Source organism: Carassius auratus, unplaced genomic scaffold (assembly GCF_003368295.1).
Source record: "Carassius auratus strain Wakin unplaced genomic scaffold, ASM336829v1 scaf_tig00215416, whole genome shotgun sequence".
NCBI lineage: Eukaryota > Metazoa > Chordata > Actinopteri > Cypriniformes > Cyprinidae > Carassius > Carassius auratus.
Genome location: NW_020528079.1, coordinates 1,224,829 through 1,242,500, shown reverse-complemented (window position 1 = coordinate 1,242,500; position 17,672 = coordinate 1,224,829). Strand labels below are relative to the sequence as shown.

The 17,672-nt window shown below is 37.1% G+C and overlaps 4 protein-coding genes and 1 non-coding gene across 6 annotated transcripts; 2 read left to right on the top strand and 3 right to left on the bottom strand.

Annotated features, from left to right (window-relative positions):
* The first annotated feature begins 2,193 nt into the window (after nucleotides 1–2,193).
* LOC113094680 (60S ribosomal protein L10) lies at nucleotides 2,194–4,195 on the top strand. The gene is made up of 6 exons (XM_026260271.1): nucleotides 2,194–2,225; nucleotides 2,632–2,690; nucleotides 3,123–3,230; nucleotides 3,342–3,480; nucleotides 3,721–3,883; nucleotides 3,969–4,195. Exons 1-6 carry the CDS (start codon nucleotides 2,203–2,205, stop codon nucleotides 4,122–4,124), a joined length of 648 nt encoding a protein of 215 aa, XP_026116056.1. The 5' UTR covers nucleotides 2,194–2,202; the 3' UTR covers nucleotides 4,125–4,195.
* On the top strand, nucleotides 3,511–3,645 carry LOC113094782 (small nucleolar RNA SNORA70). The gene has a single exon (XR_003288157.1). It is a non-coding gene; the product is annotated as a small nucleolar RNA SNORA70 (small nucleolar RNA).
* Nucleotides 4,196–4,578: 383 nt separating the features above from the next.
* LOC113094679 (deoxyribonuclease gamma) lies at nucleotides 4,579–9,180 on the bottom strand. 2 transcript variants are annotated; one of them, XM_026260270.1, is made up of 10 exons: nucleotides 9,088–9,180; nucleotides 8,635–8,819; nucleotides 6,406–6,550; nucleotides 6,214–6,302; nucleotides 6,022–6,108; nucleotides 5,738–5,850; nucleotides 5,507–5,619; nucleotides 5,265–5,422; nucleotides 5,049–5,145; nucleotides 4,579–4,979 (listed from the first exon to the last, which is right to left on the bottom strand). In XM_026260270.1, the coding sequence occupies exons 2-10, from the start codon at nucleotides 8,637–8,639 to the stop codon at nucleotides 4,836–4,838; spliced, it is 951 nt and encodes a 316-aa protein (XP_026116055.1). In that variant the 5' UTR covers nucleotides 8,640–8,819; nucleotides 9,088–9,180; the 3' UTR covers nucleotides 4,579–4,835. The 2 variants fall into 2 exon arrangements, with proteins under 2 accessions (XP_026116055.1, XP_026116053.1); XM_026260268.1 differs by lacking the exons at nucleotides 8,635–8,819; nucleotides 9,088–9,180 and adding an exon at nucleotides 8,131–8,606.
* Nucleotides 9,181–11,014: 1,834 nt separating this feature from the next.
* Nucleotides 11,015–12,595, bottom strand: LOC113094711 (small integral membrane protein 4). Its single transcript, XM_026260326.1, has 2 exons — nucleotides 11,841–12,595; nucleotides 11,015–11,516 (listed from the first exon to the last, which is right to left on the bottom strand). The coding sequence occupies exons 1-2, from the start codon at nucleotides 11,992–11,994 to the stop codon at nucleotides 11,428–11,430; spliced, it is 243 nt and encodes an 80-aa protein (XP_026116111.1). The 5' UTR covers nucleotides 11,995–12,595; the 3' UTR covers nucleotides 11,015–11,427.
* Nucleotides 12,596–12,835: 240 nt separating this feature from the next.
* On the bottom strand, nucleotides 12,836–15,876 carry LOC113094710 (BTB/POZ domain-containing protein KCTD6-like). The gene is made up of 3 exons (XM_026260325.1): nucleotides 15,727–15,876; nucleotides 15,133–15,239; nucleotides 12,836–13,823 (listed from the first exon to the last, which is right to left on the bottom strand). The coding sequence occupies exons 2-3, from the start codon at nucleotides 15,160–15,162 to the stop codon at nucleotides 13,137–13,139; spliced, it is 717 nt and encodes a 238-aa protein (XP_026116110.1). The 5' UTR covers nucleotides 15,163–15,239; nucleotides 15,727–15,876; the 3' UTR covers nucleotides 12,836–13,136.
* Nucleotides 15,877–17,672: the final 1,796 nt, after the last annotated feature.

The following is a 17,672-nucleotide window of genomic DNA, read 5'->3' as shown; positions in this document are numbered from 1 at the left end:
GGAGGTGGAGTCGAATTAAGTAAAGAAGAGAAAGTCTTGAAAAGTGTGTGAGAGTCAGAACAGTTGTTAATTTTGTTGTGGTAGTATGCAATTGAATTTCAATTTTGTTGCATGGAAAATAAAGAAGTGGGATAATGAAGGTGGTCTAGAGCAGTAATTCTTAAAGTGTGGTCCGCCATCGCCCCCTAGTGGTCCGCGAAAAGATGACCCAAAACTCTACTCTTTGGAGCCAGACATTCAGAAACTGATGTGTGATAAGCAGCACCACCCATCTCATTAATATTTACGTTAAAGTTTTATATGGATATCTCAAAATCTAAAATCCACAGATCTATTAGTTTTGTAATGTTCTAGTTTTGTTTCATGTGTAAAATCCCAGTAATTTCAGTGATATTGGACATTAAGGGGAACATTATTTTCAGCATTTTATTGTTACCATAGTTACAACCATAGACTTCCTATACCCACCACCTCAGTTTTAAACTAATGGAATGGCATTAAGTGGGACCTAGGCTGTTACAGTGTTTAATTGCAGGTTTTTTTTTTTTTTTCACATGTGCAGTTTGTTGTTCATATTAAGCTGCAACTCATTTCGCATTTACTTTTTCAAATTAAATAAAAATTAATATAATAATTTCTGATCATATCATTGCTTTTGTGTTTGAAAAATTAGTTTTTGTCTTAAAACAGTCGCATATTAAACTTAAATGTAGCTTATCCTTCCTATTTTGTTGGTTTTTGGGGGCGTGTTAGAGTGGGATTCTGTTAGGTGGTCCTCAGAAAAAAAATAGGAGATAAAGTGGTCCTTGGGCTGAAAAAGTTTGAGAAACACTGGTCTAGAGTCTAGACTCAATATCATTTGCCCCATTAGTGGTAATATCCCCCATTACACCTTGGATATTAGTTTTACCTGAAATAGAGATAAAATTACATAAGAACAGAAGGGAAATGAATGGAAATGGATGGAGCGGTTAGTTTAATCACATATGTAAATGAGCATATAAAAAACTCATACTACTCATTTCTTCAAATATACAGACGGGTCAAAGAGTATAGATACTGGAGGACAGGGACTGCATTCTATGTGCCAGTGTTTGAGGTGAGGAAGACTGGAAGGATAGCAGATGGTACATCTACAGTATACAGCTGAGATGAGAGCATTTCTAAAGGCACTACATTAGGTTTATTAAGTTAGACCTGATAAAGTAATAATATGCTCTGATTCAATTGCAGTCCTTATGAGTTTACAATCATTGGAAACAAATAGAACTGACATTTTAACAGAAATCATGATTATATTATACAGTTTACCACAGATGAGAATAATAATTCAATGTATGTGGGTACACACGTGGAAATTCAAGGTAATGATGAAACGGACATTATACCCAAATAATCAATTAAAATGAAAGAACCAAGTATAAACATTGAACTCAGTAGATCAGAAGGAAAACATTTCATTTAAGAAGCATGCAATAGGAAATGGCAGGCAGTCTGGGACTCATGTCATACAGGTTGGCACTAATACAAGGTTAAAAAAAACTAAAGAAAAGTAAAATAATTTTCAAATATTGGTTATTTGACACATTTACCTACATAAAATTTAAATCTAAATCATATTTTTCACATTATAGGGAAACATAGCACAAGTTTATCTGATGTCTGTTTAACAGAGGAAACCGTAGCATAGAGCATATGTTTTAAAGATATGTAAAGCGTATAAAAAAGAAAGGAAGATACTTATGGAATAATTACAAACAGTAGGATGCCAGGAATTCAATATATTATTGAATATATATATTCAATATATTATTAAATGACGGGCCAAATTTAGGAAAACAAATAAATACAGTCATGAGATTTATTAAGAATAGTGGGTTATGTAATAGGATACAGGAGGACTTAGTTCAATCTCTTCACACTCCATGACAGTAGGTGGTGGTATGCAGCTTTAAAGTTGGTATGCAACCCTCCATAAAATCAAAAGAAGAAGAAGAAGAACCGGAAGAAGTTTCACTCTGTGCATTTATGACGCAGCGGAAGGTCGGTGTTCTTCCTTTCCTCCATTAGGTGAGTTCGTGGTAAGAGCGCACTGCGACGCTCTCTTCAGATTTGTCGAAAAAAACACTTTATTTACTGTCTTATAAATACACATTTAGTTTTTTTAAACTATTGTTATTGTGTACATTACAGATCGCAACCATGGGCCGCCGTCCAGCCCGTTGGTAAGTTGTAAATTTGTTGTTTTATAAGCCGGTCATTGTGAAGATGGCAGGGCCCGCTAACCATGTGCTTCACTCAGCAGTGACAGTACACTTAAACACGCTACTGTCTACTTAAGACACTTTTGGACTCAAATTCACTGCTTTATAAAATTCTTGATCACTTGAAACCCAGTGTTTGTTAATTTTGAAACTCACAAATGAAAGCCCAGTTAGACGCCGAAATTAGGTTGTTAAGTTAGTCGTTTGGAGCAGTTGTAGTTGTTGGGCTGTTTGAATCTCTAAATATAACAGATACTATATTGAACGTTAGGGTGTTCAGCTTTGTGTACATTACGTTTTTGTACTTAAGTATTAGTCACGCGTGTCGGTGGTTTGAAGTCTACTAATGGTCCGTGTTGTCTTGCAGCTACAGATATTGTAAGAACAAGCCTTACCCGAAGTCCCGTTTCTGTCGAGGTGTTCCTGGTAAGCTATGGAAAACAACCCATGTCCAGTATCTTTATGAAAGTGTAGACCCAAAAATCCCCTGCTCATGCACAGCCTGGAGAATCATAGTTTTAAAATGCCATTTACTGTCCTTTTTAAAAAGTCATTGAAATTGAGAATTTATAAATGGACTTTCTTTATTTTGGAGCATGTTTAATCAGCTCTTTTACGTGTTAAACTCATAAGACATGGTGACAGTTAAAGTGCTTCGTAAATGACTTTGAAGTACAACGGTGAATTAGAAATATTTCTAATCCTTACAGTGTTCTCAAACTAAAAAAATTAACAGATCAAAATATGTGGGAACCCCGAATGCATGTAATATAGTGATTTAAACTTAAGAGTCCTCTATTCATGAAACCAATAATACAAGATTTGTTCTGATGAAGCGCATTCCTCTCCCAAACTCAGATCCCAAGATCAGGATCTTCGACTTGGGCAGGAAGAAGGCTAAGGTGGATGAGTTCCCAATGTGCGCTCACATGGTATCTGATGAATATGAGCAGCTGTCCAGTGAAGGTGAGGTGTCTTCATACAATAGTGTTGTTCATATCTTAAACATTTTGCATCAAACAATTTCTGATCAATACAGTCTTCGTTTTTTTACCCTCTTATCTGTTAATTTTCTAGCTCTTGAGGCTGCCCGTATCTGCGCCAACAAGTACATGGTGAAGACTTGCGGTAAAGATGGTTTCCACATCCGCGTCCGCCTGCACCCCTTCCATGTCATCCGTATCAACAAAATGTTATCCTGTGCTGGAGCTGATAGGTGAGCGTGTGTGTGGTTTGAGGCTCTTACCTGCAGCTTATTAAGCCGACTAGACAGGTTGTTTGTACTTGTGTGGTGTGCAAAGGCTGCAGACAGCAAGTCTTTGGTTTGTGTATGAGCCTAGCTGCGCAGTGCTAGGCCCTTAAAGGGACCATTGAGACATAACATTCTTTATTTTTACAGATGGAATTTGTTTGACCACTTTTGAGTGAGTTTATCTTTTGTTGTTCTCCTCTTCAGGCTCCAGACTGGTATGCGTGGTGCTTTCGGTAAGCCTCAGGGCACAGTGGCCCGTGTGAACATTGGCCAGGTGATCATGTCCGTGCGCACAAAGGCTTCAAACAAGGAGCATGTGATCGAGGCTCTGAGGAGAGCCAAGTTCAAGTTCCCTGGCCGTCAGAAGGTGTGTAAAATGAAGTTTAAAAACCGTGTAGGTGATTTAATTTTTGAAGGTGGTATGCTAACGGTCTGCATTATATTCATGTTAGATCCACGTCTCCAAGAAATATGGATTCACAAAGTTCAATGCCTGCGACTTTGATAACATGCTGGCGGAGAAGCGTGTGATCCCTGATGGCTGTGGGGTGAAGTACATTCCCAGCCATGGACCCCTGAGCCGCTGGAAGGCCCTGCATGCCAACTAAGCACTCACACTTATTCATCTGTGTGAACCAAGGCTCTAATGACACCAATAAAGTCCATTCTTTGATTTACAGTCTGTTTGTTTTCATAATTTTGCATTTTGAGTATTAAATATCTTCTCCAGAATGGTTTTCACATTAAATATAAGTTATGCGAGGCATTGATTTGGCATTTGGCTGTTTGTCATTGTTTTGCCTTCAGGACCGAGCTTAACTTCACTGTTTTCAGACCGTATAATTCTGGAAGATGCTTTGCCGTTAGCTCCAAGCAAGACTTTGCTAATTAAATTGAATGCCGATGTACATTCTTAGTAAATACTTGGCCAAGTAGTTGTGAAAATGTAATTGTGAAAATATTTTTGGCAGTGAAAAACATTAATTGGTGTTAATACATTTTTCTGTGGATTTTTTTTTTTTTGTCCTTTGGGCCTTTTGTGTAACATTTCCTGAAAGTTTCCACAGTAAAACAATATTTATTACAAAGATTGGATCTATTTTCTCTAAAGCTATTTATGGAAACCTGATTAACTTAGATTAATCAAAGCAAAATAATTTTTTCATAATTTACTCATAAGTCACATCCACTGTTCAGCACATCCTGAAGATGAAGTTGTGGATCTGTGTAAGCTTCAGTACATTAACAGCTGTGTAACAGCAAAGTAAAGTCCACTTCATCTAGGTGAGATGAATAATCCACTTCTGGTTCATTCGTGTTCATATGATCATTTGCAGTAGCAGTAAGATGTTCAGGACAAACACTGTTGGCAGAAGACACGAAGCTTTGCTGTTTCCTTTGAAGAACACTTTCTGAGTTTTGAGGAGCACCTCGATGGGGTAGTGATCACTCACTTCTAGGGCCTATAACACAACCTGAAGTTCAATGGCATGACCATGTGCAAAATAAAAACAGTGCTGATTTTGGCTTACCTCAGCCTCTGTAAGGTGGAATTCCTTGGGAAAATTGAATGGCTGTGCTGAAATCGGTTTAATTGTTCTGAGAAATGGCTCTCTGTGCACAACAATTCTGAGGATTAACCATTAAAGAATATGGTTAAATGTTGATCAAGCATAAAAGGTCGACCTTGTGCTTTTTATTGTATTAGAGCATTATTTTATTACGCTGATTTGAGTATTTTACTATACCGGTCATATGCACAGTTAGTCGACTGTTTCACTGTAGTGTCCACGTCATCCTGAATCAGCCAAATGAAAGACGGGTCAGTGAAGAGCCTGATTTTCTTACGGTTCTTTTTAGCCACATAACCACAAGCTGCATTGAAGTCCCCAAGGAACATCACATTCTGAAAAGATGACAAAAAAGCTAAGCTCGCCATTTGATCTCAAAATATTATACTCTCTATAATATTAGAAATCTGCCGTCATACCTCAATTTTCCACCGTGCTCTAATGTCCACAAAGACATCGTAGAGTTCGTCAATCTCTTTGGTGGCATTTGAGGGAGTGGTGTGCTGTGGTATCAAGACAAACTCCTTGGCCACTGTTAACAGAAGCACTATGAGATCGCATGACATGACCAAAATCATCAAACTTCAGTTTATAATTACTTGTTTTGGAAAAAAATCAATGCATAAAGTTTTCCCTGTTTTATTTTTTACCTGTTTTAGGGGCTTGAAAATGTACCACAAATGGTTCTCTGGAAAAAGCATCTACATCCCCTTTCTGTGTATCTGGATACTGATACTGGTTTTTCAGCTTCGCTGTGCTTTTCCTGTGTGAGTAAAAAAAAAAGATCTGAAATCTAAATGTGCATCACAATTAAATATTCAGTAGCGACTAATACTGATAAATTAAAACATTTCTAATATCAGACAATAATAAATGTGATCCCATTCCTAGTCTTTACATATTACCGTAATGTACAGAAGTGCTGAACACATACCTGAAAACAAAAACGTATTGCTCCTGATAGTTTTGTGTCCTCCCGAGACGTTCACTTGCCACATAGTCATAATCGTTATCATTAAGTCTTGAAACAAAATATAAGAAAACAGCATTTATGCACTGTGCTCTTAAATATGATTGGTTACAGTGATTTCAGATTTGTTTTTTTTTATATTTGCATATCATCTACCTGTTGACTGCAGCAAGCAGTCGTGGGATGGCTTTATTTTTCTGATCTCTGACCTCCTGTAGCAGGCATATGTCACAGCGAGATACAATCTGCAAAAAAGAACACATTTAGCGAGATGCTTTTACAATAAGATAGATTAGATAAACATATTACAAAAGTCAATAAAAAGCACTGTACTGTTAATCTTCTTACCCTTGATACAGAATTCATGATTTTGGCATCGGCTGATTTTGAATCACCAAAACTCTTAATATTAAAGGCACAAATTCTGAAGCCATAGCAGCTCAGCAGGCCAGAGAGAACAGAGAGAGTGAGGAGGAGCAGTCTTCCGGTCATCCTGCATGTGAAGAGTCAGAAAAACACCTCCGTGGTTAATACTTCATCATTCATTGGGAAAGGCTTCAAATGTTATATTAATGGGAGCATTGGAACCACATGCAGGCGGGCACCCAGATGTGTAAAAACATCCCTAAAAGGTAGAGGCAGGTCAATGGGGAAGAAATGACATGAATTAAACATAACATGCTTAATCCTGTTCCTGTGGCTCAGTGGTAGAACATTGCATTAACAGTGCAAATGGTTGTGGGTTTGATTCCCAGGGAACACGCTAGGTTAAAAAAATAAATAAATAGTGTAATCTGGATGCACTGTAAGTTGCTTCTATCCAAAGCAACAGCTAAATGCATACATTTTTTAATATGACTATATACAGTTATTGCAAAAATGTGATCATGAAACTAATGAGTCACATTAAGGTAATGTGACATACAGCCAATTATGGTGAACCATAATCAGAATTCGTACTCTGCATTTAACCCATCCAAAGTGCACACACACACCCAGAGCAGTGGGCAGCCATTTATGGTGGAGCAGTTGGGGGTTCAGTGCCTTGCTCAAGGGCACCTCAGTCATGGTATGGAAGGCAGAGAGAACTGTACATTCACTGCCCCCATCTACAATCCCTGCCGGCAGAGACTCAAACTCATAAAACTTTGGATTACAAGTCCAAATCTCTAACCATTAGGCCTCGACTTCCCTTGATGTTAAAACATTAAGTGATTGTGGTTCCCATTTTTAGAACTTTTCGATGATGTGTAGATTTTTTTTTTTTAATGATAACCTAATGTCCCGATTCCTATCCCCAAAAGTTAACTTGTCTGAACTGTAACAAATAAAAACAAAACACAGGCAAGAACAAGAACAACTCATCAGGTTTGAAGAACACATTTTGAAGATCCAAAACTATTTAAATTTACAATACAAAAGACTGATTAACCAAACCTAATTATATTCTGATCAAAGTTTTGGCTACTTTTCAGGTGAGACCCTTTGATCACAAAGTTAACAGACTCAGTCAGGTTTCTGGATGTGTCGGTAAGCCCCTCCCCTCGAACACAGATGAGCCAATAGCAGTCGAGTATCAGTTGCACGAGGAGCGGAACTCGAACATCTGTAGGTTTCAGCGCCATAGAGAAAGGTTGGAAGATACGTTCATCGGTTCGATTATGTTTACAAGAATGGGGGAAAAAAACGATGTGCTTGTGGTACTTGTAACACTGATTCCAGCTATCCTGCGAGTATGGGCAATATAATTTATTTTATTACATTTCCTAAATCCACACAAAACAGCAAAAAAAAAAAAAAAAAACGTTCAATTTCTGGTTGTCGTAACGTCATAGTTATTAAGTTAAATTTTTTATCTGCTCCAACAGAACATTAATGTTATCTTGCGTCTCAGCAAGGTGTCTCTGTCTATAACTAGCTAACGTTAAAGTTACATTATAAACCGAACTGTTCTCACGTCATGTACAGTGTAACTGTTAGGATAACAAAACAAAAAAAACCTTAAACGAAGGTCTACATTTTCAGTGCCTCACCATATTTAAACTAGTTAAATGTACATTAATGTAGTCGTACTCTGGTATATGAACAGTTGACATCCGCGATCGTGACGACCGTAAACTGAGGCTTCTCCTGTAATCCCTCGCTTCGAGTTACCACCACATTCATTTTAAATTTCCCTCCATGGAATATTTCATTCCCACTTGAATGGTGGCTCTTCTGTGTCCAGAATTGTACAAAAACATCGTGAGACACGGTTTTTCCACTGACAGCTGTCATCGTGAGACAGTGAGCATCTCCGTTTGTTTGTCCCGGGAGCAACAGTAACTAAGAGGGCGGGGCTGCTGCTGCCATAAGAAGAAATAGAGACTGCAGATAGCATGTTGAAACTGTGGGGTTAGAGGGTTTCAAACAACATGCAACAAATTTGTTTTCACACATTTTTCTAAAGAACTTGTCTGTATGTAAAAAATTGTTTTCCTAGTAGCTACAACATGTGGAACTCAGCACTGAAAAAGCAGCAACAGACTCACATAACTGCATACAAAGCTTAATATACTGAAAAGCAGTCATCCTTACCTCATTTGAAATGTTTCACTTCCGACAATAGCCTACTGCTCTCTCTTTCTTTCCCTTCTGCAGTGAACAGTTTCCACTAGTATTATTATACTTAGAAAGCTCGAGGACAGAGCTTTAAGTTTGTGCATAAGGGGAGGAGCGTATCTTTCAAATCTATGAAGTGCGGGTCTTTCCCTTTCCACGCCCTGCAATAGAATTACAACACATGCAGTATGCAAAATTAAGATAATTGTCCTAAGGGAATCGTAACCAATTGTGAAAGAACTAGCTAGAGTTTTCAATAATGCACAATATCAGTGAACTCCACCCTCAGATGTGACGTTACCAAATTCAAGTTATAAAATACACTAACTGAAATCATCCATGATTACCACCAGGCCCACTCAGGATCTGCACACCCAGAATGCCTCTGAAAACAGAATTAGAACGCATGCTATTCACACAGTGTCTCACCTGCAAACCTTGCGAATTTGTTGAATAATTTTGTCTTGATCATGTGTTCAGTTGCCAATAGGCTATATGTGCTACTGTTCTAGTTACATTTAACTTTGGCTATATTAAGATTCTTCAGATTTTCACTCAAAATCATCACAGAGCGCTGATTTGTCAGGCGATGGCGCTAAAGAAGCGCGCTGTTTCTCCTCTATGACGTAATTGTTTCAGGAGTTCTGCTTTATTCGTGTTCTGCAAAGAGTAGCTAATATTCTAGTTGCAGTGGGTCTAATATTTGTTGTAGTCTGTCAGTGTCCTTGAGAAACAATGTACAGGTAGACCCACGTTACAGGTACAATTTTTAGAATAAATTAGTCTACTGCCTAGAATTTCATTTAATTTACTATTATTTTGGTTTCCTCAAGCTCCCTGCAGAGGCTCTGGCTACAGATGTCTACAGATCAACTGTAAAATGGACCAGCTTATAGGAAAAGCAGCCTCTGCTGTTGGATTTACACACAAGCATTTACGTACATACAGTTTGTAGAGCCTCAGGCAAACCATGCAGAATGATATTTGGACCTTGCTACAAAGATGCTTTGCCTGCAATAATAATTTTGCCAATCTTTTTCTTCATCTGCATGTTACACTGTCTGGTCTGTCTATGCCATTTCTTTTTCTTTTCCTTGACTTTAATCCTTCATCCCATCAGGTTAAGTAATGGCACCCAGAGGGAGGTTGAGGAAGTGCCTTTTAATTAAAAGTCTTGGCATGCATTTGTTTGAACACCTGGATATTATTAAAATCAGAAAATTTCACTTCGGCTTAATCAAAGGCAGGGGGACAGAAGTTTTTCTCCCTCTTCTCTCAGTCCATCCTGATACCTCCCAAACAAACCCAGCTGCATTTCTAACAATAAAGCTTTTGAACATCATAGAGATGGATGAAACGCATTGATTTTGAGTTGGCAAGTTCACCATATTCAAACATGCAGTCCAAGATTCCTGAACTAATAATAATTTCCTGTTGAATTCCGTCCTTTATTTCCATGGCCAGCACTGTTCATTCTCCCCTTTCCCTCTGTTTCTCCGAATCAGTGTTCCCTGAAAATGTCTCATTAAATCACAAAAGGAAGGAACACACATCTTGTTGTAAGATAATTCTTATTCATAAGAAGACGGCAAAGTATATCAATTTCAAAGTTTTTTTTTAACCCACTTAGACAGTTAAGCACAATTTCAAAACATGCATATGCACAACAGAAGCATAAGGTGGATCACAGCATTTTATTTTGGTGGGAAGAGAGGTGAGTGATCTGTTAAAAAACCATAAGACAGCACAGAGTGGGTTAAAGCCGTTTCATGAATGTTTTTTAATGGTTCACAGGCAGAGAAACTCTTAAAGGTCTCATTTTACTCTGAGGCTGTGACAGACTGCGTCGCTCCTCTCTCTTCTTCACACACCACAACAGCGATGATGGATCTAAGGATTTTACTCTTTTTCGTGACTGTGTCGTGGATATTTTGTGAACCAGCATGAACCAGTAAAGTGGTGCCTAAACTCAAAGGGATATTGAAAATAGTAGATGATGAAGAATTAATCTCAGAGAGTAGAATTGTCATGGAAGCCAAGAAACCAAAAGTATGGAAATTAATGCTGATAATGCTAAGTTCCTATTATTAAAACAGGTTTTTGCTTAACATGTTAATGTTTTTGATGGCTAAAACAAATGTATTTTATATTTGTATAATCAGAATGCAAGATATCATAAATCTGTTCCAAGAAAGGTATGCAATGGAAAACCTGTTAAATCCATTCTGGGATTATATGATATCTAATGGGAACCAGCACCGTCAGCAAGTTATCTGGGAACTCATTAGCTCATCAAAAGGCAAAATATCATGTGAACTGGTTGAACTTGTTCATTTTGAGGGAAAACAATACACTAGTTTTCTTTTCATATGCTACCCTAGAAAAAGGTCATTCTTAACAGCTGATACAGATGATGAAAGTCCAGGAGCAGACTATAAAGATGACAAGGGTATTTGTTTATTACTTCAGTTTTGCATTCATTTGATTAAAATAATATTCGGTGTATTACTTAAATGTAAAACATTTTTATTGCAGGAAAAACTTTTACACAACACAAAAATTGCCATTTTCCTTACAGAAACAAACGTTAGCAGCTTTCTGCATCTCATAATCACAGTCCATGTCACAGCTGCCCTACAGCTGATGTGTAATAAAATTCCCATTTTTGAATGATATCAAAAGTGTGTTAGTGTGCAAAAGTCTCAAGGCGGTTTTGTTTTCAGTCTCTTTATGATGGTGAGGGTTTATTTCCAGTGTTTTCTGATGATCTCATTTGGCTTCAGACTCTGTGAGCACAAAGCCCTCCTCAATCTTGTGCTGGTATTCCCTCTCCGATTGTTTTCTTCTGTAGACATCATCTGTGAAGCCAGAAAATAATGTAACCAATACATAATTAAAATTGAATTATTATTATGACTACATAAATATATTCCTGAATAATATATTAATTTGAACATAACCTAAGCGTAATGTCAATTGAGTGCCCCAGCGTAATTCAGATTAATGATACACATTACTACACAGTATTTTTGCTTTAAACATTTAACGATTATTCACGCTGGATGCACACAAGCAGTGCAACAGCACCTGTCTGCGCAAAGAGGACGCACAATGATGCACAGAAACGCTCAAAAAGAGAGGTGTGTGTCTGTAGGCTACATAAGATGTCTTAGCATACTTACAAAACGTTTCTTTTCCTATTCTCACGTTAATCATGATCCACTCCATGACGCCCCCGATACAGAAGAACAAGGGCAAAAATCTGTACGTCCCGAAACGTTTTTTTCCGGGTACAAGACTTAATACATATTTTAGGTTCTGGCTTTTTCTAAACATCTTTCAAAACACAGTCAACGGCAAGACCCTTCCTTTAGCACAGCGCAGTAATATGCACTTATTAAAATGAGCTGTAATGGCTAGAATACACCATCCGAGCAGCTGTCCTTCAACACTGCAGTCTTATCGCAATCGCATGTTTCCACTGCGCTTACAGAACAGAACAGGAAACATGGCGGCGTAAACGTCATAATGTGTGTGCTCTAATAGGTCCGCTGACTGGAGTCTACCAACTCCCTTACATACAGGGACTACTCATCATTGCTATATGCTTTCTATAATGCAAAACTTAAATTGAGGATAAATCACCCAAAAAATTTAATTCTGTCATAATTTACTCACCCTAAAATCCTCAAGTTGTTCCAAAGTTTCTTTCTTCTGTTTAACACAAAATATTTTAAAGAAAGTTGGTAACTAAACAGTTGACAGTAGCCACTGACTTCAATGGTATGAAAACGATACAGTGGAAGTCAATGGCTGTTTGCTTAATAACATTCTTTAAAATGTATTCTGTTGTTGTTCTCAACAGAAGAAAGAAACTCAAACATTTTCGGAGCAACTTGAGGGTGACATGATGTCAGAGCTTCTATTTTTGGGTGAACTATGCCTTTTATGCCCTTTTAACATATTTTACCTTTGAAATGGGCAAATATAGTACAATAAAATAAGACAAATCTTTTGCCAACTTCTTTTTTCTTTTCTTTTTAAATGAAACTGATGAACAATACAGTTATTTCAATTTACAGCATGTGGACATTTAATAGTTAAAGAATATGTTTGAAATACATGCACGCTACCATCTCGGTGTTGCACATAGTGCACAATGTTTGACAGATTTCTGATCTGAAGCAATGAATGAATACCTGAAACAATTTCTGGTGAATCTGTTTTTTTTTTTTTTTTTTTTTTGTGGTCAAGGTGTTACTGAATGATGCTTGAGTATTATCTGGATATATATTGCAAATGCATTTGTATCATATTATTTTAATGCTTTTGCAAAATATTCTGCATTGCATGATGTGATCCTTTAAATTTCTTTTTTTTCCCCCTCTTTGTTGGTCTCAACTGACAATGGAATTTCTAAAGATTAAAAGGAATTAGAAACAGCAGCAACCACATTTGGTAGCACATTCATAAATTGGTCAGTCTTCTACTTTATATGCTAGCCGACAGAAAGTCCAGTGGTGCTCCACTGTGTTCTCGTTGGCACGCTCGCTCATGTGGTGCACCCGTGTGTTCCGGATCGTGAATCCCTGTTTGGTGATGTAGTCCATGAGGTGGACCCTTAGAGACACCTCTTGATGGTGGTCACATGGTCCAAAGGTGAAGGACACCTGACAGTCTCTGGTGTCCATCATGTGTTTGTTCCACTTAGTGAAGTTGTTGGATATTCCCTCCAGCAGCGAGTGGACCTTGGTTGTTATGGTTAGTTGCGTGATAATAACTGCTACTGGGTTGGAGTACTTGGACAGCTTGCGGGTACTGGACAACTCCACCACCTGCTCAAAGGTGTCCAGCGGGTACAGAGGCTTTGGGTCACTGAGGCATTGGATTAAAGGCTCGATCTGATAGAAGTCAGCTTCTTTACGCAGAAGGTCCATCTCCATGAAGTCAACAGGAAGAGTGAGCTCGGATGTGCGCAGGAAGTTTAATATGTAGCGGAAAAGCGTCCCGTCCCGGTCAATGAAGTAGTTTCCCTGAGCGTCCCGTGTTGTGGGGAAGTCTCCACGGAACATGGCGCCCAGCATGGAGTCTGGGTAACGTTGAAGAGTGGAGATGGAGGTCGTGTAGAGGTGACCTCCAACATTTAGGGTGACTGGGTGAGTCAACTACAAGCAATGGACAAAAGCGGAGAATCAGTAATGCAGTTCATCACATATCATCAAACAATAGGTTCATTGAGAATTTTAATGGGGCTAATCTGTCACCGGAGAAGCGCGAATTAAAAAAAAAAAGCTTCGTTTTGGATGGCTGAAACCATTCATTGAAACAATGTACGTGTTGGAATCTCAATCAAATTGCTGACAACCTGCAGGATGCTGAACTGGAATAGAAAAGGAAGGTTTGACATTTTACTTTAAAGTTTAATATGCTCTAAAATAAGCTTGTAATTTGAAGTTTACACAGACCTTACGGTCAGACTAAAAGAATTGTCCATCTATCTATGAAAATTTTAACCAATTTGAATTGAATGGAAAAACCTTTAACCTGATCCGTTAGAAAATATAACAAGCCAAGTCAGAACAGGCTAAAGGTCTGTGCCGATGATGGTGATTGTAGTTTGAATTACAGTTAGAAGTTTTAACTGGCAATCTACTTTTGTTATTTTTGATCATCTAGTACAAGAAAATCTGTAAAGGCCTGTTCACACCAAGAATTGATATATGTGATGTTTTATTAATGGTTATTTATGAGAATGAATACTATATGAGAATAGGAAAATCCACACCACATCTATAGTGTTGGATTAACAATATTATTGGAATCACATTCATAGCTGATAAACAATTAAATAATTGACAGTGAGAATCCAGCTCAGAATCCACCAGCATTAAAGAGATTGTGCATTTAAAGTGTAAGAGACAACATAATCTTAATAATTTTCTTTCTTGGTGTAAATGGGCTTTAAATCTGATCATTTAAGAAAAACAGCAACCCATTTGTATTGCATAGTTAATAGTATTCTGGGATATTAAGTTTTCTTCGATCTTTGTCCAAAATATTGTAATGTATATATATATATGTGTATGTGTGTGTGTATGTGTGTATGTATGTATGTGTGTGTGTGTGTGTGTGTATGTATGTATGTATGTATGTGTATATATATATATATATATATATATATATATATATATATATATATACACACACACACACACATACACATACATATACACACATACTTTCAAGAACATGTTTTTATAGCTGCAATTTGAAACATACAAAATTGTGTGTTCACCAAAGGTTTAATCAAAGCCAAAACTTCTTAATTATTTTGTTCTATTTATACAAATGTCTGAATTTCAATTACTCTTAATTCTACTCCAATAGCAATTCTGCATAGAACACAACTTTGTCTAATAAACCCTTTGTAACAATAACTTATGTTAAATATTCCTGTGCACTGTGCATACATACCCTGCCATTCCCCCAGTCCCCATTATCCATTTGATAAGGATAGGTAGACTGGTCTGACCCACAGAAGAAGCGAGGATATTAAAGTTGGTTTATAGTTAACGTTAGACCTGCAAAAAAAAGACACTGATTAGCCCTACATTTAAGGCACATAAATATATACAGATCTCACTTGAGAATCTGAATATTTTAACAAATCAAGTACACACGGAGATAAACAGATGATGTATTACTGTGTGAGGAAGCTCAATTAATTGGAATTCAAAATAATAGGAAAAAAAAAAGAGAGAAAAACAGAATTGGGTTCCCAATAGCATGCTAGCTGTTTTGATGAGTAAGGCATTTATTAATCAGGTTTTCTGAAACGTAATTATTTAGTTTCCCTCGAAATAAGTTAAAAACGTCCAGCGACTGTGCCTAATGACTTCTAACATAAAAAAAAAACATGAACATGTTTTAATAATATGAAGCGTTTTACTAACCAGCTATCATAATAAACCGCTAGCTCCCTGCTAACTAATAATGTAAGAGTGACACATTAATAAAATAAACGTTTTTCCTGGCAGCCATACCATAATGGTATGTGCCCATCCTTACCTCTTTCCAGGCCTGAGGGTTTTAAACGTCGGTTTTTGATCATTTAGCGGCTGTACACGACTCCTGAGTGTTTGCTGCTCAAAGACGAGAGCACACGGCACAGCAGCCGCAGTCACGTGACCTCACGTTACACTAGCGCAGGATCACTCCACATCAGTGCAGAAACCACTACCCAACTTTGTGTTGAAGCTTGTGTTAAAGGGACTCACTCAAATGCACTGCTAAATAAATGTTGCTCTAATCCACCTGCAGAATTTCACCAGATAAAAATAATAATAATAATAATAATATTATATATATATATATATATATATATATAACTTTGATGGGACCTAAAAATGTAAATAATTCTTATTTCACATCATACATTTTTCATTGTTTATATCCAAGAAAACTACTTGGTTTCTTTTCATGAAAAACAGGAGGTTGGGCTTCACTTCTAAAGAAGGATATTTAAATTATTATAAAGTAATATGTATATAGTATTTATTTACTAGTAATCTAAATTACTGATGGTGATGGTCACAGCATAAAAGAGGCATGGTAAAAAGAGAGGGATAGCAATAGTCCCTGCAGCAATGGCAAACAGATTCACCAGATCTTGATCAATAGCAACTGTTTTTCTCTAGAAACATCCTGCAGAATAACACGGCACACAATTACAGGCAGAAATGCTGAAATGGCTGGCAAATATTACACAGGGGATGAAGTAAAACTTCAAGATACCTTTTGTTGTCCTGCTATAAGACACTATCTGTACAGGTCAGAGTCAAAGAGGGTCTGGCAGCATCTGTTTGTGACTAATCAATACATGTAACCTAATCTCACCATGCATGCACTTAAAATGTATACACTTGTGTGCACAATTATCAGGCAAGTTGTATTTTTGAGGATTAATTTTGTTATTGTACCACTAGTGCTCTTGGTCAATCCAAAATGTTAACAAACCCTCAAACCTGAACATTTAAGTAGTCAAAGTGAAGTTTTGGCATTCTTAAGAGACTATCTACATGTACACCATTATTAGGCAACTAGTAGTGTGCAGAATTATGCAACTAAATTAAAACAAAGACTTTCCCCGTCTCACTCGTTTATTTTCACCTGTTAAAGTGAGAATAAGCTCAGTTTACAAAAACAGTTCTGAAATTCAAAAAAGAAAACCTCTGTGATCAATATAACCACACTTCTTTTCGATACCAGATCTTAGATTTGGTCAAAATAATCACTTGCCTAATAATTGTGCACACAGTGTACATGACCATCATTTTTTTGCTTCATTTCCGTGTCACTGCCTACAAAAGTCTAATTGTACCTTAAGGTCTATACATTCACACTCAGAGACATTTTACTAATCTGAACATATATCTATTAATACAATATCTAACTAAACCTAACCTGAGGATAAAAGTATAAATCATTAAAATAATAAGAACGGACCTCTGACTCAACAAATAGATTTTGGAACAATTTGAGAGCAATGAACTTACTTCAGGGTTAATCCTTCATTGACGTCATCAGTGAAGTCAGCTTTAATCAAGCAGTTTTAAATGACAGATCCAAAAGTCCCAACATCATACTGTAGCCGGTCAGTGTGCTGTCTGTCCTTGTAACTTCATAAAAGTCCATGTCAGCTGTCTGCTTACCCCAGTGAACACTGAGACAGTGTCATAATAAAATGACAACAATTTCATATAACAAAAAAAATTTTCCCAGATACATTCCATCTGACTTCACGCCATTTAGTTGGATTTGTGTTTATAGCACAGTTATGTCGACATCTTTTGATGATGAATTTGTTTGATGCATGAGTAAATAAATTAATACTTTCAAGCAGGTATACACTAAATTGACAATCAAACTGTAAAAAAAAAAAAAGTTAAATAAAACGTTAATGAATGCTTTTCTTTTGGACCTTCTATTTTTTTTTAAAGATCCTGAAAAATGCA